At 42.9% G+C, this 26,063-nt stretch overlaps 1 protein-coding gene across 1 annotated transcript in view; it reads right to left on the bottom strand.

The window, feature by feature from the left end:
• Positions 1-1,922: 1,922 nt before the first annotated feature.
• The window catches only part of KDSR (3-ketodihydrosphingosine reductase), a 38,108-nt gene continuing 13,967 nt past the window's right edge, over positions 1,923-26,063 (bottom strand). Inside the window, exons 6-10 of the mRNA XM_047767001.1 lie at positions 18,957-19,148; positions 12,659-12,742; positions 8,833-8,916; positions 5,662-5,763; positions 1,923-3,278 (exon numbers count right to left, since the gene is read on the bottom strand). Coding sequence (XP_047622957.1) covers positions 3,159-3,278; positions 5,662-5,763; positions 8,833-8,916; positions 12,659-12,742; positions 18,957-19,148 — 582 coding nt within the window. The 3' untranslated portion in view covers positions 1,923-3,158. The remainder of the gene's footprint in view (positions 3,279-5,661; positions 5,764-8,832; positions 8,917-12,658; positions 12,743-18,956; positions 19,149-26,063) is intronic.

The following is a 26,063-nucleotide window of genomic DNA, read 5'->3' as shown; positions in this document are numbered from 1 at the left end:
CATAAAAAAGCTGTACCAGAATTGAACCAAAAAAGATAAAAAATAGAATTTGCCTTGTAATATTTTCCTCTTTTGAAGTCAGATGGTTGTGTGATGCTGCCTAAGCATCTACGATTCCCACATCCAAAATTCTGCAGGCCAGATGTGTTTCAGAATTCATCTTTTTGTTTTGTTTTTTTGTTTGTTTGTTTGTTTTTGGCATTTTGAAAAGGTAATATGGAGCATATACTAGATATTACGAGACATCTCCACAGAGTCTGGGAAAATCCCTGTAATCAAGCCCATTGGTATTTCTTCAGACAAAATCAATGAACAGCCCACGGAGTGGCATAAATAGCTATAATAGTCTCATGTAGGTTCAAGTCAGGTTTTGCTATCACAAGAATTATGACATTAAACTGAGAAAGAAAAAAAAAGAAATAGCTCAACGTTCAAAGCCTTTTGGTTTCAGGACTGGAGACCTTTGCCATCTCTGACAAGGAAGCCCATTCCCTGACATGATAACCTCTACAAATCTGCTCTCATGCCTGAGCTTCAGGTGAGTTGGGGATAATATCTCCCCCTCTTCAGAACAGGGGCTCTGAAATTTGTCCAGGCAGTAGGTGACCTGGAGTGACAGTACTCTGAGGACACCTTGAGAAAGGTATATTGAAATACCTACTGGGAGATAATTTTCTTAAATGAGGCACCATCTTGGACTCTCTCTCTCTCTATATATATACCATCAGTAGAAGGTGTTGACATTCAAAAGCATTTATGAGGAGTTCCCATTGTGGCGTGGTGGAAACAAATCTGACTAGGAACCATGAGGTTCAAATCCCTGGCCTTGCTCAGTGGGTTAAGGATCCGGTGTTGCCATGAACTGTGGTGTAGGTAGCAGACGAGGCTCGGATCTGGTGGTATCGTGGCTGTGGCATAGGCTGATGGTTACAGCTCCAATTGAACCCCTAGCCTGGGAATCTCCATATGCCGTGGGTATGGCCCTAGAAAGACCAAAAGACAAAAAAAAAAAAGGATTTATGGGAAAAGAATAAAATTGAGAAAGATCCAGCTATGAATTTGTATCTGTTTTCTGTACATTAGGAAAATACAGCCATTACTCTCTTTCAGAGGCTGCCCAGTATGACTCAACAGACTTTGTGGACGGAGGCTGAGACTGAAAGATTCATTAAACAATTATGGGTTCAACCCACCCCCATAAACGTCAATGAAGTCATCCCAAGCAACTTATATACTAAATAATAATGTCTTCTTTGTCAGTATTTGAAAATGTGCCATACTCATGTCTTTTAAAAAGACACCATGGATTAAAGCCATTAAGCATCTGACTTTATAAAAAGTAATTCATTTTAAGGTCAATAGGTTCAAAAACTCAAGTGCAAAAAAAAAAGTCTGCAATAATTGTTAGGTCTTTAATCTCCTGCAGTTTTTTTTAAAAAACAATAAAAAAAGCTTCTTCAAAAGCAGTGATCTTTTCTCACCAAAAGGAAGTGGAATGTGTACAAAAACTTACTGTGTACAAAAAAGGGAGGAGATACAGCGTTACAATGAAGGTGTCTGTCCTCAAGTCTGAAGAACACACACAGTGACACAGAGTGTAGCAGGTAACGGTGGCTAAAACTCATCAGAGGCACTTGCTGTGAAAATCCACCAATGAACCACCTGGTCTCTGGAAACAACAGTCAGGGGGCCAACAGGATTTCCAGGGCTATACTGTAAGACTGATGACTGCTGGGCTCTCTTAACACGTGGCACAAAGACAATGTTCTCAAGGTCGGTGGGAGAGTCAGAAAGAATGGGATGATCATTTTATTTCAAAAACGAGTATCTTCAACCTTGGCCTTGTCATCCTACATTTTTTTTCTTAAGAAATGCAACTGAAATGTGCTATCATCAGTCTTTCTTTTTTTTCTCTCTTTTTCTTTTGAGGGTCGCATCCACAGCGTATGTAAATTCCTGGGCTAGGGGTCGAATCAGAGCTGCAGCTGCCAGCTTTTGCAACAGCCATAATGCCAGATCCAAGCTGCACCTGTGACCTACACCATGGCTCACTATAATGCTGGCTCCTTAATCCACTGAGCAAGGCCAAGGATTGAATCTGCATCCTCATGGACACTAGTCAGGTTTATGAACTGCTGAGCCACAATGGGAATTCCATCATCAGCCTTTTGTAAAAGCTACATATATGCTACGAGGAGAAAAATGTCACACTTTCCAATTTTTTTCGTTTGCTTTAATAAATTCATTAATTAATTTACAAAGTCAAGTCAAAAAAATGGTCTTTACTTTTTTTTTGTTTTTTTACAAAAATATTATAGCAGTATAAGCAAAATTGGAAAGGAAGACTCAGGAAGAGTAAGACACTACAATGGAATGGCTAGCATCAGGTCATCATGGCTGCTGAAGGAACTGTAATCCTTAAGCTTCTAAGAATTTTACTTCTCTTCAGAAAACATTTTAGGAGGCTGCCTTTCTTCATCAATGAAAAATGAAAAGTGCCCTAAGCATTTGAGTCTAAAAAAGACAAGAAAGCATTATGTTTTCCTACTGGAAAATATTTATCTCCCTTGCTCCACTGCACTGCCCTCTCCCATCCCCCTTGTAGTTTTATGGGATCAAAGAGAGAGAAGCCACAAGGGTCCACCAGCAACAGAGTGAGTTAGGGACGTTATCATGCACTCAGACACAGTGGCAATGTGTGAATCACATCTGGAATAAAATACATGGAGTTAAAAAAGGAAAAGAGAAAAAAAATGGCCCCAGAAATCCCTAAACTGTCTTTCATGGCAGGGTCAAAAAGTCCTCAGAAAGGACATTTCTGGACTCGATCTCTTCTGGGAAAAATAGAATAAATAGAAAAAATTTTCACGATCACTCCTGAATCCTGTTCTTTGCCCTGCTCACACGCTATTAGTTCCCTTGCCATCACCTCTCCACCTCCAAGAATCAAGCTGTCTCCTGCTCCGTATTTGCATAGTATTAAGAATATTGTCTGGAGTTGAACGTCTATCCCCTTGCTTGCAGCCAAGTTTCTGAAGAGCACTGGTCCAATCCTGCAGATTCAAAAGCAAGACATGGGTCTGCAAGGCAAAAACTGCACCCCCTTTAGCAGCAAGCTGGTCAAGTGACTTCGGAAGTCTTTTTCCAAGGGGTAAGAATTAGGCAGTTTTGTCTGCAATTTCCGATCTTGCTCTCTGCATCATGCAGCGACGAACTATGCTGTCGAAACTTCCAAGGTAAAACAAAGCGATAGTGCGGAAAAGGCCCATGGTGACCACCTGCAAGATAAAGATACCTTTGAGCTCATCCAACAGTACAGTCATTCATCTCAAGGGATTTGGGGATATGTCTCAGTTTCTAAGACACGTGCTCCAATCTTCTCCGAAGAGAAGGAAATATAATGCAAACTTTCTAAGAGCCAGCAGGACATTGAAAACAGAAGCTGTCTCCTCTGCACCCCCGGACAGCACAGAGCTGCCAGACACGTAGTGACAAAATATTTGTTCAGTTAATATATATAAATTATACAGAGAACAAAATAGGGATTCTTGGGGTCCTGAGAACTAGGAAAGATCCAGTGCAGCATATCAAATATCTGAACTACTACATCTTGCTTTAAGGTTTATGTTCTGATCCTAAAAGGCAGACCCTGTGCAAGGTGCTGAGAATAATGCGGTAAGAAAGACAAAGTGGCTGCCTCCACCAGCTCATTCCATAAATGGGATGACAACTAACTGAATAAAGGCAATTACTGTTTCAGGGTTAGGACAGCATTTAACCATATCCATTCATTTTCACTCTCCCCACTAAAGGACTCTCACTACAATGCCTGACAAATGGAACTTTGAAAAGGCATAAAATTACAAAGAGAGGTCTTTTCAAATATATAAGACCTCAAACAATTTGCTTCCCAAGTACCCTTTTTTCAGGAAGCTCCTGGAAGAGGTAGACAGCCAAAGAGAGGTATCAGCAAAGAAGACAATGTCCTGTGATACAGGAGGCAGGTGGACTCAATACCCAAGTGAAGCAGAGGGGTCCCCCAGGGTGACCGTGAGCTGGAGACTGGGGTTAGCCAAACACCAGACTCGGGGCAGCCAGTCCTGATCAGGGTAGATCAGAAGACCCCAGGGGGGGAGTCTTTCCAGAAGGAGAAACTGATAGCATGTCTGATATTTCTGAGAGGAGATGAAGACTGTCACAGAAATAATAGAAATAGGCCAATGATAGTTTCAGGGAAGAAAGGAAAATTAGTTATGTACATGACATAGCTCAGCTATGAACAGCATTTAAGATGTATTTGAGATAACATATGATGGTTATCTCAAATACAGATCTAATCAAAAACACAAATAACTCGGAGTTCCCTCCAAGTTATTCTGGAGTTTCCTCCTAGGTATTCCTCTAGGAATAAACCCTAATGCAAACCATGGGCTCCAGCTGGTATTAATGTATCAATACTAGCTCAGCAATTGAACAATGTGCCATATTAACACAAGATGGGGGATACTGGGGGGAGGTAGGAGAGACAGTCTGTGGGAACTCACTAATTTATGCCCACATTTTCTACAAATCTAAAACTGTTCTATAAAATAAAGTCTGAGGCATTTACCCCAGGGTTGGAGATTTCTAGAAAAAGCAACATTTAAGGTTGAGACCAGAAGGAAGGCTGGAAGTTGGTCAGACAGAGGAAGGTGGAGACAGAGGGACAAAGACAAAGCTGTAGAAAAAAGAGGCAGGGCAAGGGAAGAAGGAAGAGGGGGTGACGGGGCCAGAGGGTGAGGGCTGTGCCATGAGGAAAACCAACACCTGGGTCTTGGGGACCTTCCGCCTAGACGTGGTCTCTGGCACCTCATTCAGCACTTTGCCGTATACTGCCCAGCAGCTTCCCCACTGCTCTGTGCTCTCCATCAACCCTCCATCACCCACGACTCGGTCTTGCCAGAGCCACCCCTCTATGATAACCCTCATGACACTGCACTGTACTAGTCTCACCGTCCTGGTCAGCCTCTCCTGCTAGACGGCCAGCCCCTGAGGTTGGAGGGGTTGCCTAAGCTCTGACTCTCCAGTAGCAAAGACAGCACCTAGCACATCAAGGAGCAGTGAATGTATGTGTGTGTGTGTGTGTCTGTGTGTGTGTGTGTGTGTGTGTGTGTGTCTGTGTGTGTTCTGGATGAGTTCTAATTTCCCTGGGGGCAGGGATTGTATTAACTTCTGGATTTCTATCTCCCTAAGCTTTGTTATCTGTGGCCTGACTCATTGAAAGGTGGTCTCATCTAATATCTCAAGACTTTTAGGCTAGGCCACGCCTAAACCCCTAGAAACAGAGATTTCCATTTTTCAAACACAGAAGATGAATGGTTCTGAGAGGAGAACCAGGTTAACACCCCAATAGCAGAGATGGGGTTTTATCTCTATCTCTGCGGCGGCTGGCGCAAAAGATTTCCTTCCAGCCTAAATGCCATGAGGTATACCTTTAACCTATTTCCTATTTACTTCACCCTGGCAAGGAAAAGTTAATACTTCAATAAAAATTCTCCACATCTTCAGGGAGAGTTACTACGTCTTCCTTTAGCCTTTTCTCATCAAGGTTGAATGAGAGGCACTTTCGGTCTGTGCGACCATGTGTCCATCTGTCTGATGGACAGCCCAGAGGTAACTCACCTGCTGGAGCCCTTCAGTGATGGAAGTTACTGGAGCCATTCCACAGGTCAGGGAGGACAGCATGTACCCATCTGAGCCGATGGAACTATTGAAATTTCCTTGCTAAAATTGAATGAAGAGAAAAGAAAGAGGTAACATGGAAAAAAATCAACTCAACCCATCGGAAACAAAGTGTGTGTCCATTAACTTCAGGTGGGAGAAGAGGGTCATGGACCACATGTAGGAGCTCAGAGATGAACTGGCCTCAGCAAATGGGTTAGGGTGGCTGGACAGGCACTGCTCAAAACGTGAGTCCATGGACCCTGAGACCCTTTTAGGGACTTCACAAAGACAGAATGATTGTCATGATGACACAATGACATTAACTGCCTTCTTCACCCAGTGACACTTGCAGTGATGGGGGAAACTGCTGTCTCGTTAGCACAGACCACAGACCTGGTGCCTCTCCACTGCCATGCATGCTTACAGAGATAAAGTCATAAAGAAAACATAAAAATTTTAAATCTTCAAATATCTTTTAAACATCAGTTTTGCTTAAAAAAGTCCCTGATAAAGCAGCAAAATTAATCACTTTGTTCTATCTCAACCCTTGAGGACGTGTCTTAATATTCTGTGTGATAAAAACAAAAGCACATACCAGGTGCTCCCTCCTGCCATGTGCTGCATGGAAGGGAAGGATGCCTCGAGGAAGAGCCCTCCTCCAACTGTTTAAGTTAGCGAAGGTCCTGCTTTACTCATGGAACACCATTTTTACAAAAACATGGACTGACAGTGTGTGGTTATTCATACGTGGGTGTTTGGAGGATTCTTCCCAGAAAATGAATGAGCTTCAACGGAAACTGACAGTTTTTGTGTCGATGTTCAAAGCTGAGCTTTCAAGGAAAAATTAGGAATTGGGAAAATGTATACCTGCCATTTTGAGATTGTCAGCCTTCCAAAACAGAAAGACTTTTATGATAAAATCAGCAGTGATAGTAATGAATGGCATTTTTTTGTTTGGTTGGTCTTTGTTTTGGCCCCACCCACAGCATGCAGAAGTTCCCAGGCCGGGGACTGAACCTACATCATAGCAGCGACCAGATCTACTACAGTGACACCGCTGGATCCTTATTAACTTGCTGCACCACAAGAGAATTCCCATGAATGGGATTTTCTGGATAACTCAGGAAACCCATATTTTCCAAATGACTAATGACTAATGTTAAAAAATCAGGAATGGTTACAAAACATTCAAAGGGCAAAACGGACCAATGGGTTTTTAAGCAACAGAGAACAAAAAGTTCATTGATGGAGTTTCCAATTCACATTGCAACTAACCTTTAAGAAACTAGCATTCATCCAAGTTTACACTTTATATCAAGAAGAAGAGAAATGTCCACAATTATCTAAAAAGGCTAATAAAATATTCCTCCCTTTTTTCCAATTCTATGTCTCTGTAAGGCATACTTTATATCCGTCATTTAAAATAACATACTACAACTGACTGAACGCAGAGGCTGTCTTCCAGTAACAGACATTCAAGAGGCTGGTGAAATGTAAAACAATGCCACCCTTCTCACTAAGTTTGGTTTTGAAAAATAATTTTCATCATAGAAACGTTACATTAAAATACAATGGATTTATCACTGTTATTTTAAATGGATAAAGAAATATTTTTAAATGACAGAGTTTCAATTTCTGATATGGAAAATATTGATAAGTATAACACATGAAAGCAAAGATTCTCAGGAGTTGTCAACAACTTTAGAGTGGAAAGTGGTCAAGCAATGAAAAAGCGTAAGAACCGCTGGATTAAATGAATCCTGCCAAAACACAAAAAGCTGTTTCAGATCTTTAAAAACACAGTGTGTGTTTGCTCTGACTTGAGATAAGCAGGAAAAACGAAGTCCGCCCAATCCACTGGTGCCATCTTTCTATGCCTTTGAACACAATCAGGGCAAAGTTCTTCCAATGTCTGAAGATATTCTAATAGCTTTCAATGCTTCCTGCATTTTGCTCAGTTCAGCCTGAACGTGCAATGGCAGGGCTGTTCCTTCAGGGCCGCTGGCATGCCTGCTGATGTTTCTCATGCCAAGTGTCCCCAGATGTCCTAATTCAATGTGGGCCTAAGGTTTACAGACATCCCCTATACATGTCTATTTTTCTGCAGGTGAGTTAACAGAAAGCTTGTGGCATATACGTTGTCCTAGAGAACAGCACCTGGTTTCTAAAAATACCATTTGTTTTATTCATAAACGACCTGCTTCTGGGTTGGGGTTTATATAGGTAGGACAGCAGCTCCCTCACTGCAACCTATTGAAAGTCAGCCCTCAACACAAGGGTTTGAAAAAAAGAAAAACAAAACAAAGAAAAAAAGAAAAATAAATTAATAAAAAGACCATTTTTGACTCTGAATCAACTTAGCAGGCTGGAAGCACATTAGCTGAGTTGACAGAATGATGGCCCAGAGGGCTGGTGGCACTTTCTTATTAGCGGGCATTTGGGAAAATGATACTGGGAAGCAGGAAGGTGAAAGAAAAACATCTTTTTTTTTTTTGGTCTTTTTTTAGGGCCACACCCATAGCATATGGAAGTTCCCAGGCTAGGGATCCAATCGGAACTGTAGCCACTGGCCTACGCCACAGCCACAGCAACCCCAGATCTGAGCCGTGTCTGCAACTTACACCACAGCTCAAGGCAACGCCGGATCCTTAACCCACTGAGTGAGGCCAGGGATAGAACCCGCATTGTCATGGATACTAGTCAGATTTGTTTCTTCTGAGCCACAACAGGAACTCCAGAAAAATTCTTAATCAGCAAGTCTGGCAGTAAGACACCTAAAATAACCTAAAGCTGAAACTACTACAGCAAAGAAGAAAGGGGACAACATGCTGCATACACTATATGGTACATATTGTTTGCATATCATAGGTAAATCTCATTTTCCTTTCAAAGAACCAAAGTTCTCAGACTGATCAATCTGTTCCTAAGACAAAATATACATCTAGTTTCTGGGACTTACTAATTAACATGGAATCAATAAGGGAAAAAAAGTACAGGCTAATATTAGATATGATGAATCTAACTCACCAAAAAAACCAATTAATTTATTTTTTGAAACAACCCCTGGGACAAATATCTTTTTGGAAATACACCACTGTAACTACTAAAGGAAAGAAGGATTTCACTTACTATGGCATCTTTAACAATTTGTTTGGCCACTTGCTCTGGTTTGCAAACAGATGTGGTCTCTGAAATAAGACGAGTCTCCAAAGGCTAAAGGTGGAAAAAACAGACATATCAATACCATGACTGCCCAGTAATTTAGAAATAAGTTTGTACAGCCCTCCCCCCAACCCCATTTAACACCTAACTCCAATTTTCTACTTTTGTTTTTTGTTTGTTTGTTTGGTTTGGTTTTTGGTGTTTTTTTTCAGGGCAGCTCCCGAGGCATGTGGAGGTTCCCAGGCTAGGGGTCTAATCAGGGCTACAGCTGCCAGCCTCCGCCACAGCCCCAGCAATGACAGATCTGAGCCGCGTCTGCAACCTACACCATAGCTCATGACAACAACAAATCCTTAACCCACTGAGTGAGGCCAGGGATTGAATGGTTCCTAGTCAGATTCATTTCCACTGCGCCACAATGGGAACTCCCCAGTTTTCTACTTTTGAACTGATTCCTATTTTTAGAACTAAGTCCATCTAGGTTCCAAATCAGTTTCTATCTGGTTACTGTGGAAAATTCAGCTCAGCAGCTGAAGCAAAACAAGGAGGCTACTCTGTGGGACATGTGTCTTGGCGCCAACAAGAATCATCAGAGCTAGAATGAGAACATGGTACCAGCAGAAGGCTAGGGAAAGCCCCATGTGAATCCTGGCCACACACCTGACACAGGTGTTCAAGCAGAACCTAGACTGAGTACCCTGAGCACACCGGTTCTCATGACCAGCATCTCTGTTGGTGCTGACTCTCAGGCCAGCAGAGGCCTGACACCTGGACAGAGCTGAGGTCTGACCAGGGACAGCCCCAGCCCATTCAAAAGCTGCAGCTGTTTCTTAAAGGACTTGCAGAGGAGGCCAGAGGAGATGGAGAGAAGACAGGGTAGTTCCAGGCGTGGCTGGGGGCTCCCTCCCGAGCTGTTGCGTCAGAGCCCCAGATCTTACTTAGCCTTGGTCCTCCCAAAGATGGTTAAAGGCCCTTCTCAATTGTCACCCAGCTCAAAAAGCCTTTCCTGAGTTCTTAACTGCCAGTAATTTCCCTCTCTTGCCTTTGAACGTTTCCACATTAATATATATTAGTTACCTGTGCTTTTGCATTTACCTTCCAAGTTCTCAGAGGACGGAGTCTTTTTTTTTTTTCTCATTTTTAAAAAACCTTCTTTGGAGCAACATGCAACACACACGCTCGAAAATTCTTTAGATGTTTCAGTCAGAAGTTTCAAAACTTAAGCCTTAAATGGCATGAAATGGTAAATTTTATTTGCCATGTAGACTTGAAAAAAATAAAATAAAAACTAGAATATATTTTCTGAAAATAGAAAAAAACACAGTTGCTCACAAAAGTCAAGGGTTTCCTGATGAACTTGAATTAAGAGAAACGGCCTTTGGAAGGTGCCACCAATCATTCTCCCAGACCCTCAGGCTGGCACCACCATGCGTGGCCAGATACAAGGAGATTTAGAAGCACCATGGTGCCCTCTACAGGGCTCACAGATCCAGATAGAACTTTATTTACTCAAAGAGGTCAGCCCAACGTTTTAGTGGAGGAAAAACAAAGCAAAAAAAACCAATTTAACATCAAATCTTCACAGGGAAATTACCACCCTTTGTCAACTTTGGCTTCTAACAGACTGCTCACCAAACACTGCAAACCTGCTTAGCAGATCCCACTTCTAAAACAGGGCACTGGACTTAAATTTTCACCTTTGAAATAGCACTAATTTTAAGAGGCAGAGCCAAAGAGAAATAAAGAGGGTAAAAGGTTTATAAATCATAGACATCTTTTTGCACATATACAAGCCCATGGAGCATAAGTGTCTATATTTATGCTGTGGATATTCACACTTAGCATCACTATAAAAGAAGTTCAAGGGGATGAGTTCTGATTGATTCCCTTCTTCCCCACTTTATTTGTTTGCTCAGAGTGCCCACTATGGGTCAAGGCAAAGAGAAGGTTCATTTGAATGAAGTACAGAGCTTGCATTCAGCTCAGGATGACTGACAGTCACTGTTAACATCCAGAGGTGATAAACGCTACAGAGACAAATAAAGCCAGGGAAGAGGATGGTGAATGTCCCATGGGAAGGATACTTGAGATACAGAGGGTCAGGGAAGTCCCCTCTGAGCTGATGTCTGTACAAAGATGAAAAGAAACACAGGAGGAAGATCCATTTGAACATCCAGAGAGAGGACAGCAAGAGCAAAGCCTGCAGGTGTGCCCAGGCCGCAGGTACGAACAGGCCAGGCGAGCTCAAGGAACAGGCGGGGCTCCAGTCGGGCTGAGGCCAAGAAGAGGAGAAAATGCTATAGGCAGGTGGCAGAGGTTCAGAACAGTGCTCAAGGCTCGGTTCTATTCCAGGCATGCTGGGGTCCAGGAGAGCCTCACTCTCTAACATACAGCCAATACCAACATGGGCTATTTAATTCTAACTTGATTTTAAATGAAATGAAATTGTAAATTCAGTGTCTCGGTCCCACTAGTGAGTGGTATTGTAAGTGTTCAACAGCCACAATGCGACCACCATGTAGGAGTATGCAGACAGAGAACATTCCCACCATTCTAGCACATTCCATTGGACTGCACTGCACAAGAGGTTTTTGCTCTTTGGGTTTTTTTTTTTTTTTCCTTTCAGTTTTACTTTTTGGCTGTTTTTACACAAGAGGAGTGACAAGGTCTGACTTGTGCTTTAAAAGGATCACCAGTAACTGTATGAAGAACAGACCCCAGTGGGGTTAGACCAGAAGCAAGCAGACAAGCCTGAAGACCATTACAGCAGTTCAGGCAAAAGTATCAGTAGCTCTCCCTGCTAGGCTGATAGTGATATTTGTAGTTTAAAAAAAAAAAAAAAAAAGGTCTGGTTTGAGATAAGTTCTGAAAACAAAGAGGATCTGTAGGTCAGCTGGATGAGTGGTGTCAGGGGAAGAATCAGGGCTGGCTCTGCAGTTTCCAGCCTGAGCAGCTGGGGGAACAGTGGGCACCAGGTAACGAGATGGGAAATAATAAGGGGGGATGAAAAGGGATCAAAAAGGCCACTTTGGAAATGTTAATTCTGAGCTGCCCTTTAGACCTCCACATGGAGACAACAGATTGCAGCCATTTTAAGTTTTTAAATGTATTTTTAAGTTCAGGGGAGAGAACATTATTTTTTAAAGAAGATTATCTCATTAGCTAAAATAATAGGCGATCCCCCTGTGGCACAGTGGGTTAAGAATCCAACTGCAACAGCACCAGTCACTTTGGAGGTGCAGGATCAATCCTTGGCCCTGTTGGTGGGTTAAAGGATCTGGTGTTGCCACAGCTGCAGCTGGGATTCAGTCCCTGGCCTGGGAACTTCTTTTATATGCCATGGGTATAATCATAGAAACAAAACAAAACAAAACAAAAAAACAGGCTATAGGATTTCCTGCTGTGGTGAAGTGGGTTAAGGATTTGAGTTGCTGCAGCTGTGGCAAAGGTCTCAGCTCCATCTGGGATTTGATCCCAGGATGGGGAACTTCCATATGCCGCAGTGGTGGCTGAAAAAGAAAAGAAAGAAAAGCTATACTCTCCATGAAAAAAAAAAAAAACACCTTATTAATTAAATAAAGCTTGAAGATTATCAGCAAGAATCGTAGTCTTTGAAAATAGGGCCACATCCTCCAAGATTCCAAACGAAAGCTCCAGAAAGTTTGAAGGCCTCTGCAATCATGTAAACTGAAAGGAACTCAATTTTCTGACTGAAGGGTGGGATGACAGAAAAGAGGAAAAGGGATTTCCTATCGATACAGACTGGAAACAGGGCACAGAGAGGTATACTCGCCTTAGTTTTGTTTTCTTCGGCAAACCCAGGGGTGTCTGTGTCTGGAGGGTAGGCCACTGTGACATAAACATTATATGGCTTCACCTGCATTGGAGAGACAACAGTTGCCCCCTCAGTCAACGAGATACAATTTCACGTCCTCCCTTGCCAGCCTGCATGGGCTCTAGGCAGACATTTGAAATACAGACCCGATTTTCTCAGAGGGTGGCGAGAGCAACAGGGTGAGTCTGTAAGAGAAGAACTACCACCAACGGAGTCAGGAAACTCCTGTCCCTGAAGACGGTTTAGAAATAAAGGCGAACTGCTCCCCTACCCTCTACTCCAGGAAACAGCTGGCCCTGAGCTATGGACTCACCTCCTTCTAAGTTTCTTCCCCTCCTGATGACCAGGGGCCCGGGAGCTGCCATGCGGAGAGCAGATGGTGCTAAAGGGAAATGCACCTGTCCCCCTCCCCCTCCGCTGCACGCCATTCAGGAGCTGCGGTCACAGCCATGGGACAGGTCTGCTCCTCAACCAGCTGACTGCAAACCTGTTTTCCTTCACAGCTGCTTCTCAAGCTCTTGGTATGTTAAGTTCCTCTAAAAAATCTGTTGAGATCACCCAGGTCCCCTCCCTGTGTCCTTCCTGTGCCATCTGAGACCCAAGTCTGGAATCATATCTATCCCCCGAGAAGCCCGCTTGGCCAGGAACTCCCAATGCCACCAGCCCCTGCCCAGGAGTGGGTCAGGGGTCACCTCCTCCACCCCAGCACCCGCAAATGGGACGCTCCCGTGGGTGGACACCCCTGCCCTCCAGAGTCAGACCAGGACAACCTCCCCTGCAGACAACCTCAGTCCATGTTTATATGTGGAAACCTCTTCCTGGTTCCCTTTCACAGCCCCCCAGCTCTACCTGGAACAGGTGCTGAGTCTTGTTTACTTCACTGCTAGGCCTCCTCACTTTGCCACCGATACACAGACACCAACAATTTCAGAAGATCCTCCTGCTGGTTAGCCAGGACATACCTCTCCTACTGCCCCCCACCCTGCTCCATGCTACCATCTTGCCCTAATGCTTAGAGACGCTAAAGGTGGTGATTGAAACTACCAAAATCTCTGCCATGATGTTTTTTTGCTGCCGGCTCATTGTTTAACCATGAAAGCACCCCAGGGAGTTGGCAGTGGACAGGCAGCTGGTAGTAAGGGAGGCTACTGCATGTCTTAAGGTGGCTCACAAGTGACAATGTTGTCCTGCTTCCTCTTGCAACAACCTCTGAGAGTACCCCGGAGTCCTGTCTTAAATTTAGCATTTTTTTTTTCTTCCTATTTCCTTCTGTGAAGCAGTCTGAAGGCTGTGGGAGGAGCTGCAGGCAGAAGCTCCAGGCCAGTCAGTCTGGAAAGTGCAATAGCAGAGGATGATGGCCTTGCTGGTTCAGTTCCAGTGCACCCAGGGCGTGAGAGCTCATTCACTCAGCATCGCCAGAGCAGGCAGCATCAAGGTCCAGCCGTGCTCATAAATAGCTCTGGATTGGGGCCAGGCAGTGAGGCTGATGAGCAAGCAATTTCTCTTCCACTTGTTTTTGAGATAATGACTTCAGAAACTGTCTCCCACGGCCTTGCCCTTTACTGTGCGCAAGCCAGAGAAAAACACCACCAAAATGAAGCCAATAAGAAGTCGTTAGACAGCACACCCAAAGCCTGACGCTGACTGCTCAGGCGGGGTCACTGCTGTGCTGCCCCCTGCCTTGAAATAAGCCAGGATCATGTTACATGAGCTAAGGTAAGGCAGGATGTCAAAGCAGTGTTTCTCAAATGCAAGGCTGTGGCTGAGCTTCCCAATGGTTAAAACGGCTTTTCAGAACAGCTTTTTCCCAGTGTGGGTACAGACTGTCCGGTTTGGAAGAAACCAGTTCACCCCCTTTCTGAGCGCTGGTATCCTCTCTACAATCACGGAGCCAAATGACTCTCTCCACCTATGGTTGGACATCTCCAGTGGCTGGTAACCGAAGCACTATTTATTTATGAAACAAACACTTACTGAATTATTGTGATGCCCTCATGAGCTTATAGTTTCCAGAAACCCTTGGTCAAATAATTTGCTAAAATCAAAATACACTAAACTACATCTATACTTTCCCTTTAATCAACTAATCTCATAATCCCAGCAGAAACAGAAATAAGGCTAGTCTAGTGTCCCTTGTTCCTGATAAGACAGTGCTGACTCCTAGAGACCACTTCTGCTGAGAATTTATAAGCCAGGACTTCACTGATTCCCCCCCCCCCCCCCCCCCGTTTACTCAGCCACCATCTGCGTCTCCTTGTCCCTGTTGACTGACCATTCTCTCTCCCCCTCCTCCACCCTAGTCCCAACCCTGTTATCATTTTCTCCCTTCAACCTGGCCTCATTCTCAATTAGAAAGACACCTACTTGCTCAAGAACTGATTTATTACCAAAATAATCTCACCTAAGGTGTGTTGCTCCTCCTTCCACTAAAGCAAATGCATGAGGGCTGGAGAAAGGATTAGAGCTGTTGATGAGGCTCCAGAATTTAAACTTCAACTTACTCTGGTCCATGGTGGGAAAAAGATGGAGGACGGCATGACCAGGACAAGAGAAGCAGAAAGGGCAGACACCTAGCTTTCTGTGACTTGGTCTCTGCTACCACATTTTTGGCTACACCCTGCTTTGCAGGGTGCTGCTTTCCACAAAGATCAACTTTTAAAATCTTTAGATGATGTATTTGTACCCAAAAGACTGAGTACGAAAAAGGAAGACAGGAGTTCCTGTCACAGCTCAGTGGAAATGAATCTGACTAGCTTCCATAAAGACGCAGGTTTGATCCCTGACCTCGCTCAGTGGGTTAAGGATCCGGTGTTGCTGTAAGCTGTGGTGTGGGTTGAAGATGTGGCTCAGATCCTGCACTGCTGTGGTTGTGGTTGTGGTGTAGGCCAGCAGCTGCAGCTCCAGTTCCTAGCCTGGGAACCTCCATATGCCGCGGATGTGGCCTTTAAAAGTCGGGGAAAAAAAAAAAGGAAAAAGGAAGACAAAAAGAGCCAACAAAACATTCTTTCAAATGTAGTCATTTTACATAAAACATGAGTGGGTCCTACTTTTGTTTAAGGGATAAGGGGGGAGGTGGAGAAGAAGATTTAAGAGTTCATTAAACCAAAAAGAATGATCGAAAGGATTTAGAGTCTAAGTAAGACTAGAAGGTTTAATTCACAATAACACAACCACCTTTGGTCGAACAGATGGAATTATCCAGGTTTCAAAAGCACAACAGTATAAGTTTGTAAGGAAACAATTGTTTCTGCTGTAAACAACTAGATTCTGATCACTGAACTGATATCTCCCCCACCTATTTTCCATCGTACTTGTTTACTTTTTGTTTAGGTGAGGACATTTTTAATGGAGTCCAAGCATGGAGCCAAGTCAAGCAGTCAGACAAGCCCAGATCGGCTACTTGCAGCATGTGAATCACACATGTCACTAGGAGGCTTGAGGGACTCTGTCTGTACTAGCAGCTCCCTGTCTTTTCCCTCTTCTTTATTAACATCTCTGTCCTACCTGAAGTGAAACCAGGCCACCCCAATATTACACACTTTGCTCTAAATGAGCGAATCCTGAAGATGTTCCGCAAGACAAGATATGGGGACAAAAAGCCCTTCTGCACAGATCTTTCAATTCCAAAACATCCCTTCACCTACTGGGTGCCTAAAACCAAAATGAAGGTCTGAGGCAACTTCTGACCCGAACTCTAGACACATTATAGAGGCAAACAGGGAGCCGAAAGGCACAGGCTTTGTCACTATTTCTGTCACAAAGTAATGCTGTGCCTTTGAACAACCTAACGGATTTACTGAAAACTCAGTTTCATGATCTAGAAGGCGGCATGACAACATCTGCCTTACATGTTTCACAAAACTGTCATAAAAATAAGATGGTTAATCATAAAGGGACTTTTCAAAGTAAAAGCTACAAAAGAAACACTGGTTATCTGGTTGGAAATTTCACACATGTGCCCCACTGGCTAAGCATAGATGACAACGGCCTGTTGTTGAATAAGAGTATCAAGGAAGTTGATGACAATGAAATTTGTGACTGGTTCTTCTGGGATGAGGGCAGCACAGTCTACTCGTTCCAAAGTGGCACCTCAGGATTCTGTCACTGACCCAAGAATATGTCTGTACCGCTCATCTAATATCCAGGAAGCATTGCACTCTGCCACACCCCTTCAAGGACTCTTCCAGGGACTAATCAGCAAGCTATGGTCTAAGAACCACATGTGGCCCTTCACCTGTTTTGTTTTGTTTTAGGGCCACACACATGGCATAGGTATGCTACAGCCATAGCAACGCCAGACGCAAGCCGTGTCTGCGACCTACACCACAGCTTGGGGCAATGCTGGATCCACAGGGCTAGACCATGGATCAAACCTGAGTCCTCACAGATCCTAATCAGGCTTGGGTTGAGCCACAATGGGAACTCCCCTTTACCCGTTTTTATAAGTACAGTTTTACTGGCACTTAGCCACACCCATTCATTTAAATCTTATACACACTGCTTTCCTGCTACCACAAAAGGTTTGAGTCACTGCAATAGGCACCATCTTGCCCTCCAAGGCTAAGATATTTATTCTCTGGCCCTTCACACACACAAAAATTTTATCCATCCTTGATCTAAATCATTAAATGGGATTCTCAAATCACACTCTTACTTTAAGAGGATGGGCCAGAGTGAACTTTCTTCTGGGCTTTTAACTTCATGATCTAGTACTGTATTTCAGCATACAGTTGACCTCTGAACAACGTTGGGGTCACAGGCACCAACTCCCTGGGCAATCAAGTCTGCGTATAACTTTACAGATGGCCCTCCAGACCTACAGTTCAGCATCTTCAGATTCAACCAACCTCAGCTGATGTAGTATTAGAGAATTTGTTGAAAGAAGTCCATGTATAAGTGGACTCCTTACTTCAAACCTGTGTTGTTCAAGATCAACTGTATATAGAAATAGAATTTTACCTTCAAATACGGTAACTTTGGGAAGACACATGTGATGCTTTCTAGGAAACCCCATGTGACAACAACTCAGAAGTCTTCACACAGCTGAGGAGGAAGCTCATATATATCTGACAAGTGCTTATTTTATGCTAATTCTAACCATACCCTCCTTCCACAAATGTCTGGTAACTGTGAAAATAAAAAGCACTCATATTTCCTAGTATTTTCTTTTAAGATATTAAAACATAAGGATCAGGAGAGCCAAATGATAGTTTTAGTTTTACCCTCTCATTTTATAGATAAGGAAATCAAGATCAAGTTAAACCCTTTGTCTAAACACTGAGAGGTACACAGTGGCTCTTCCCCCAAATACATGCTAGTTTTATTAGACATAAAGGACAGATCTTTTTGTTAAAGGACCATCTTTAAAGCATGTTAAAGAATAAAATACCTGGTTACCTGTATGCACACTCACACAGTATCAGGCCAATATAAGCACACCTCTTTCATTGCACTTTGCTTTACTGGGCTTTACAGATACCTCATTTTTCACAAATTGAAAGTCCGTGGCAACCCTGGATTGGGAAAGTCTATTTTTTTTTTTTTAATCTTTCTTTTTTGTCTTTTTTCTTAGGGCTGCACCCAAGGCATATGGAGGTTCCCAGGCTACGGGTCTAATGGGAGCTGTAGCCGCCGGCCTACACCATAGCCACGGCAATGCCAAATGTGAGTCACATCTGCAATCTACACTGCAGCTTGCAGAACACCGGATCCTTAACCCACTGATGAGGTCAGGGATCAAACCTGCATCCTCATGGATATTAGTTGGTTTCCTAACCTGCTAAGCTACAATGGTAACTCCAGCAATAATGTATGTTTTAATTAAGGTATGCACATTGTTTCTTTAAACATATTGTATACTTAACAAACCACAGTATAGTATAAACATAACTTTTATATGTACTGGGAAACCAAAAAATTCACATGACTTGCTTTATTGCAACATTCACTTTATCTCAGGGACTTGCAACTGAACCCGAACTATCTCTGAGGTCTGCCTGTATTACTATGAAGATATTAGTAGTACTAATTGTGTATTAAATTAAACAAGCAAAAATCTCACAATCATTTGGTTTCTGTCAGACCCATAATCTTGATGCAGTGAAAATGAGTTAACTGCAAAATTAGGGCTTGAGCCAATTCTCTTTACAATCCACCCATCTAATTTAACAGTGACAGGTAAGGAGGCTACAAACCAATGGGGAACATACATTCCTGTGCTGAAAGCAGTCAGTATAAAAGTGAAGACAGCATTTACCTCCATCTGCAGAGCTTCTGCCAATCCCCTGATGGCAAACTTGGAGGAAGAGTAGGCTGTGAAGCCGAACAGGCCCAGCTGCCCGGCCTGAGAGGACACAAAGACGATCCTGCCCACGCGGCGCTCCTTCATGGTGGTGATCACTGCTCGGCTCGGGTACACGCTGCCCAGGTAGTTGACACTCATGAGCCTCTGCAGGGAACAAAGGTATCCAAGAGTGAGCAAGGTCAACACCCTGAGGTGCATCCCAAGGGCATGCTGTCTGCTGGCCAAGTGCAAATTCTTCACTGGAGCCCGAGTGACTGGGCACTCCATGGATGTGCTGAAAGAGTAAAGGATTATATGAGCCTGTTAGTGACTCACAGGACCCACCACTGGGAGCCTATTTCAATCTAGTCTTACATTCTTGCAACAACAGCACTTACACCTTTGCTCAAGACTGGTCAGAAGTTTCTTCCTTATAGAAAGTATACTACAGGGAGTTCCTGTCGTGGCTCAGGGGTAACGAAGCTGACTAGTATCCATGAGGATGCAGGTTCGACCCCTGGCCCTACCATATGCTGCACATGTACATGCAGCTCTAAAAAGACAAAAAAAAAAAAGTACACTGCAAGTTCAGTTTGAGGAGAGAACTTCTAAAGCATTCCAGTTCTACTAGTTCTAAGTGACAGAAAGAGAGACCACAAGAAGACTAGGACAGTGGTTAACAGCAAGAACTGTGGTGTGAAGCTTGGGCTCTACCATTTACTCCCTATTTGATGATGAACAGGAAAGCTGGACACTCTACTCATTTCCTCAGTGAAAAGAGGGTTAATACTGGGGCAATCTCACAGGCCTGTGGAAAGGATCGAAAGAAGAAACACAAGGGAGTTCCCTGGTGGCTCAATGGGTTAGGGATCTGGAAATGTCACTGCCACATGGCTTGGGTCACTGGGGCAGCATAGCTTCAATATCTAGCAGGGAAATTTCTGCATGCTGCAGGTACAGCTTTAAAAAAAAAAGAAAAGAAAAGAAAAAAAGAGGAAACAGAGTTTGCTTGTGGCACAGTGGGTTAAGGATCTGGCATTGTCACTGCAGCAACTTGGGTCACTTGCTGTGGCACAGGTTTTATCTGTGGCCCAGTAACTTCCACATGCCATGGGCATAGTCCAAAAAGTAAAAATTAAACTAAATTTTAAAAAAGAGGAAACACAAAGTAAGCTCTTGCGCAGTCCCTGACCCACCGTAAGTACTCAATACATGTGGGCTCTTATGTTCTGGTAGATAAGAACTCACACAGGCACCAAGAGTCTATTTTCCCCTCATTCTGATAACTCTTAAAAACCTTACATTTCCATCCTGAAAATCTCAGAATACTGCAGTACAATGTTTTCATATGAAAAGTCTTGTAAAACTACCAGATCTATCACCATGTGAAACCAAACGCTTCCTTAATAAGTTCTGAGTCCAGAATTTCTGAAAAAATGAAATCTTAACTCAATAAAATGTTAAGTAACATTTAGAAACAATGATCAGAAACACCATGGGGAAATGTTTTTAAGTTTAAAAAACCAGACGACAGAAGATATTTACACTGTAACTGCAAATGATTTCAAATATTAAATAACAGTCCAGAAGCACAGATCAAAACCAAGGAAATATAGAAAACTATAAGTGACTATGCTAGAATTCTGGGATTCCCATCTTTTCTCCAAAATGTTTTTTAATATCATTATACTGGTTTGATAATAAAAATGCTCTAAAAGAGTGATTGGAAAAAAAAGATGACACACTGAATCCATGTGTTAACCACGCTCCTTTTGGAGATTTCACTAAAATCTCAGTAAAGAAAGTTTTTTTTTTTTTCAAGGCAAGAAGTCGTGTCAGCAAAGAAAATAACAGTAATGACATTTTGGAAGTTGAAGAACAGAATAATGAATAAGAACTAATTTGGTGGAGAGCTGAATGCGAGGTGAGGAGCAGAGCAACTAAAAAGCAGGATTAAACCACAGAACCCCCAAAAGGCTCAAGCAGTACCAAGTACTTCTGGGGGCAGGAGGGCAGGCCTGGGACTGGATGACACAAATGTCAACTAAGAGTCTTTTAAAACGTCAGATAGACAAACCCACCATCATAATCAGAGATTTCAATGCCCCAGCTTTGGAAACAGAATCAGTAAGGACACGGAAGACTTCAACAATGCTACTGGCCATCTGGACCTCATCAACAGTGAAGAGCACTCCACCCAAAATAGCGGAATACTGTCATCCCTCAGTATCTGTGGACATTTGGTTCCAGGACCCCCTCGGATACCAAAATCTGCAAATGCTCAAGTTGCTTCTGTAAAATAGTGCAGTGCAGTCAGTTGTCTGCATCTGTGAACATGGGCGCGCAGCAGGGAGGGGGGTCACCCCCTATATTCTTTTCTTTTCTTTTTTTTTTTGTCTTTTGAGGACTGCACCCACGGCATATGCAGGTTCCCAGGCTAGGGATCCAAACGGAGCTGTTGCCGCTGGCCTACGCCACAGCAACAGCAACAGCAACATGGGATCTGAGCCACGTCTGCGACCTACACCACAGCTCATGGCAATGTCAGATCCTTAACCCACTGAATGAGGCCAGGGATCGAACCTGCAGTCTCATGGTTCCTAGTCGGATTCGTTTCCACTGTGCCACGATGGGAACTCCCCACCCCCTATATTCTTGTCAAATGCATATGGAATGGCTATCAGATAAACTAGATTCTGGGGTAGAAAAAAAGTCTCGATAACTTTAAAAGGATTCAACTCATACAAAACATGTTTGCTGACCACAACAGAATTCGACTGGAAGTCAAAAAGAGAAAGATTTCTGGAAAATCCCCCAAATATTAAAAAAAAAAACCAAAAAAACAAAAACTAAATAATACACTTCTAAATAACCCAAGGGTCAAGGCAAAAAAGAAAAGCAAAATTATAAAAAGTTTTTAACTGAATGAAAGTGAAAACACAACTTATCAAAATCTGAGGGACTGCTGCTAACACAGGACTTGGTGGAAATCTGCAGCACTACATATCTGTATTAGAAAAGGGAAAAGGCCTCAAATCAATGACCTCAGCTTTCACCTAAAGAAACTATAAGCAAAAGAGCAAATTAAAACAAAAGTAAGCAGGAAAAAAAAGGAAATAATAAAAATAAAAGGAAATAAATGAAATAGAAAACAGGAAAAAAATAGAAAAATCAATAGAACTAAAAGCTGGTTGTTAAGAAGACCAATAAAATTGATAACTTAACTGGTTAGAAATGAGAAAGGACACAATAGCAAGAATCTGAGAGGTGACATCACTACAATCTCTATGGATATTAAAATAACAATAAGGGAATATGGTGAATGACTTTTGTCAATAAATTCAACAATGTAGATGAAATGGACAAATTCCTTAAAAGACACAAGATACCAAAAGTCACCCCAAAAGAAACAGATTTGAAGATATAGATGTAACCCTACATCTATTAAGGAAATTAAAGTCAGAAACCTTCCCACAAAGAAAATCTCCGGCTTCACTGGTGAATTCTACCAAATGTTTAAGGAAAAATTAATTAGTTCTACACAAATTCTTCCAGAAAACTGAAAAGGAGGGACTATTCCCCTACCTATGCTATGAGGTCCCCATTACCCTTGTACAAGACCAGTGTTATTTTCATAATACTACAAAATACCACAGCTAATATCCCTCCAGAACATAGGAAGGATAATTCATCGTCTTTAAGCAGGATTTATCCCAGGAATACAGGGTTAGAAAGTTTGGAAATCAGTTACTGTAATTCACTGAATTAACAAACTAGAAAAGAAGAACTCTATGATTATCCCAACAGATGTAAAAAGAACACCCGACAAAATGCAAAATCAATTCCTTACATAAATTCTTAGCAAATGAGGAATAGAAGGGAACTTTCTCAACTTGATAAACTTACAAAAAAACAAAACAAACAAACAAACAAAAACTAAGCTAACATGGAGTTCCCGTCGTGGCTCAGCGGAAACTAATTTGACTAGCTTCCTTGAGGACGCAGGTTCAATCCCTGGCCTTGCTCAGTGGGTTAAGGATCTGGTGTTGCCATGATCTGTGGTGTAGGTCGAAGACATGGCATGGATTCCACGTTGCTGTGGCTGTGGTATAGGTGGGCAGCTACAGCTCTGATTGGGCCCCTAGCTTAGGAACCTCCATATGCCATAGGTGCAGCCCTAAAAAGAAAAAAGAAACAAACAAAAACTACAGCTAACATCAAACTTAATAATAAAACACTGAGTGTTTGCTCCCTGAAGTCAGAAGCAGAACAGGAACATCTGCTTTTGCCACCTCCACTCAACACTATGCTGGAATAGAAGAAATACTTGCAGATGACATGATCTTAGATGCAGAAAGTCCAGTGAGCGCTAGAATTAATAGATGAGTTTAGCAACACTGCACGATTAATACACATAAATCTATTGTATTTTTCTATATTAGCCGTTGAACACTCAGAAACTGAAATAAAAAAAAAACCACTTACACTAGCATCGAAAAATATGAAATATGGAAAAACAACATGCAAGACCCATACACTGAAAATTAAAATAAAACACTGCTGAGAGAATAAAGAAAACATAAATAAATGGAGATATATATTATGTTATATGGGTTTGAAGACTCAACATCGTTAAGATATCAGTTCCCTCCAAGTGGATCTGTAGTGTCAATGTAATCCTAAGCCAAAAAAAATTTTTTTCATTTTTGGCCGCCCTGAGGCATATGGAATTCCCAGACGAGAGATCAGATCTGAGCTGCAGTCACGAACTAAGCTGAAGCTGCAGCAATGCCAGATCCTTAACCCACTGTGCACGGTGAGGGATCAAACCTGCAACCCAGTGCTCTCAAGACACCACCATTCCTATTTAGACACAGTGGGAACTCCCCATCAAAAATTTAAAATAACTCATTGGAATTCCCACTGTGGCTCAGCAGGTTAAGGATCTGACATGATCTCTGTGAGAATGCAGGGTTGATACCTGGCCCTGCTCAGCAGGTTAAGGAATCAACCCTGCCACAAGCTGTGGCATAGGTTGCAGCCGCTGCTCCAATTCAACCCCTAGCCCAGGAACTTCCATGTGATGCAGGTGTGGCAGTAAAAAGAACAAGAAAAAAAGAAAAAAAAACCTCTCATTGATATCCACAGGTAGATAAAACTAGACACAGCTCCACAAAATTGTAAAGAAAACCAATGAAATGGAAATTAAAAGAAGTGTGTTGGCATTTCTCAAGGCCACCTCTGTTTTGGCAACTGGCTGGATGGACTCTGCACACAGCCGTGCCCATGACTGAGAGTTATCACACTGAAGGGACACAGAGTGTAAGCAGCCGGGGCAAAAGGCAGCCTGGCCAAAGTCCAGAGGAAGTCAGTGCAAGTTTCCACGAGTCCCCTCCTGGCAGAGCCACTTGGGATATGTTTAAATCCCCCAGCAGAGAGTTGGGACAACACAAACTATTGTTTACCCACAATTTCTGTGCATGTGAACCTCAGCAAAACTAAAATTAAATAAGCTCCAAACAAACCAAAGAAAGTAACTGAGATGGAATTCATTTTAAATAAAAAGGAACTCTTATCTTCTGAAACTGTATCAATTGTGGTAGTGTGTGTTCTAACAGAGCATGTCAGTGATAAGCCCATACCTGGACGTGCCTAGAATAAGGCAGTGACGAGACCGAGAGGGGACAGAGCAGGGGGGCACGTGGTGGCCTAGGAGGGTGACACTCCTCAGTGGCCTCCTGCCTGCACTCAGGGCAGCCAGGGGCAGAGGGGACCTTCCATAGAGCAGGGCCCACAACAAATAATTTTTGGAACAAGGCCCTGTCACTGGAATAGAGCACAGGTTTTGGGTTAACCATCCTTTCTTTTAAAAGGCCAGTCCTCTGGGGGTGGGACCTTTCCAAAATCCCCTACGAGCTGCTTATGGCCCTGCCCTGAGCTGATCTCACCAACCTCACCCCACAGTGACAGGACTGCACCTCCACCCACTTTTCAACATCACCAACCTTTCCTTATTTTCGTAATTTTTTTTTTTTTGGCCACACCTGCAGCATGCAGAAGTTCCCAGGACAGGAATGGAACCCAAGACACATCAGCGATAACACTGGATCCTTAACTAGACCACCAGGGAACTCCCCATCCCTTCTATTCTTGCTCAGTTATACATTCCACAAACATTCACTCAGTTACCTTCGCACATCCATCAGACACACAGATGTAAACGACCCTGCTCCTCGCCCCTGAACACACCTCACTTGCTGAGGTCCTAGCTTTATAACTGTGCATTTATTTATTACAACCATGCACTACTTACACCTCCATCTTCTTTGCCCTCCACGGTCAGTCAAGGAATCAAGGTGGGTCTGCTGATTCTCCCTCCGTATCTTTTTCATACATACACAGCCCTCTTGCTAGCCACCTGTGAAGTCTTTCTGCTCATCCTTTCATGCCCAGACTACAACTATTTCCTTGCAACTGATTCTTTACAGAGCTGCTGAGATACTGTCAAAATCTTCCAGTCATTACCTAGAGCTAAAGGCAAATAGGTCAAGACAACTATCTCTTATGATAAAGGAGCCATAAGACACTAGAGTTCCAGCTAAGGCATGACTCTGCTTCCATTTACATCTGGACTCGCATAACTTAATTTTACATCACAGTGGACAGGGCTTTATCACAGTCCACCAGAAGCAAGACACTTAAACTTCTGTCCAGCCATCTCTTCTATAAAAGGGGAATACAGCTTAACCCCACAGAGCAAGACACTTAACACCCAGAACTCCCATGAGGACTCTACAGACCAGTAAGAAAGAGATAGCAGACGCAGTGCCAGCTGAAGGAAAAAATGCTCCACATTTAAGAACTGGCCTTTCTTTGGCCGACCTTTTAAGAAATACAAACATAAACAGGACACATGACCTTTTTCTCTTGGTTTGAGGACTCTAGAGTCTGCTCTTCAACTTTGGGGGGGGTTTCATTATTAAAAACACTGATAATGACAAGGAAATCTAGCATATCTCAGACTACAAAGCTCTCTTGATGATATGACCTTGGTGAATCAACACAGTAATCTGTGTGGGA

The sequence above is a fragment of the Phacochoerus africanus genome, chromosome 2, assembly GCF_016906955.1.
Source record: "Phacochoerus africanus isolate WHEZ1 chromosome 2, ROS_Pafr_v1, whole genome shotgun sequence".
Lineage (NCBI taxonomy): Eukaryota > Metazoa > Chordata > Mammalia > Artiodactyla > Suidae > Phacochoerus > Phacochoerus africanus.
The sequence above is the reverse complement of the archived record's forward strand: the minus strand, read 5'-3'. Positions and strand labels throughout refer to the sequence as shown.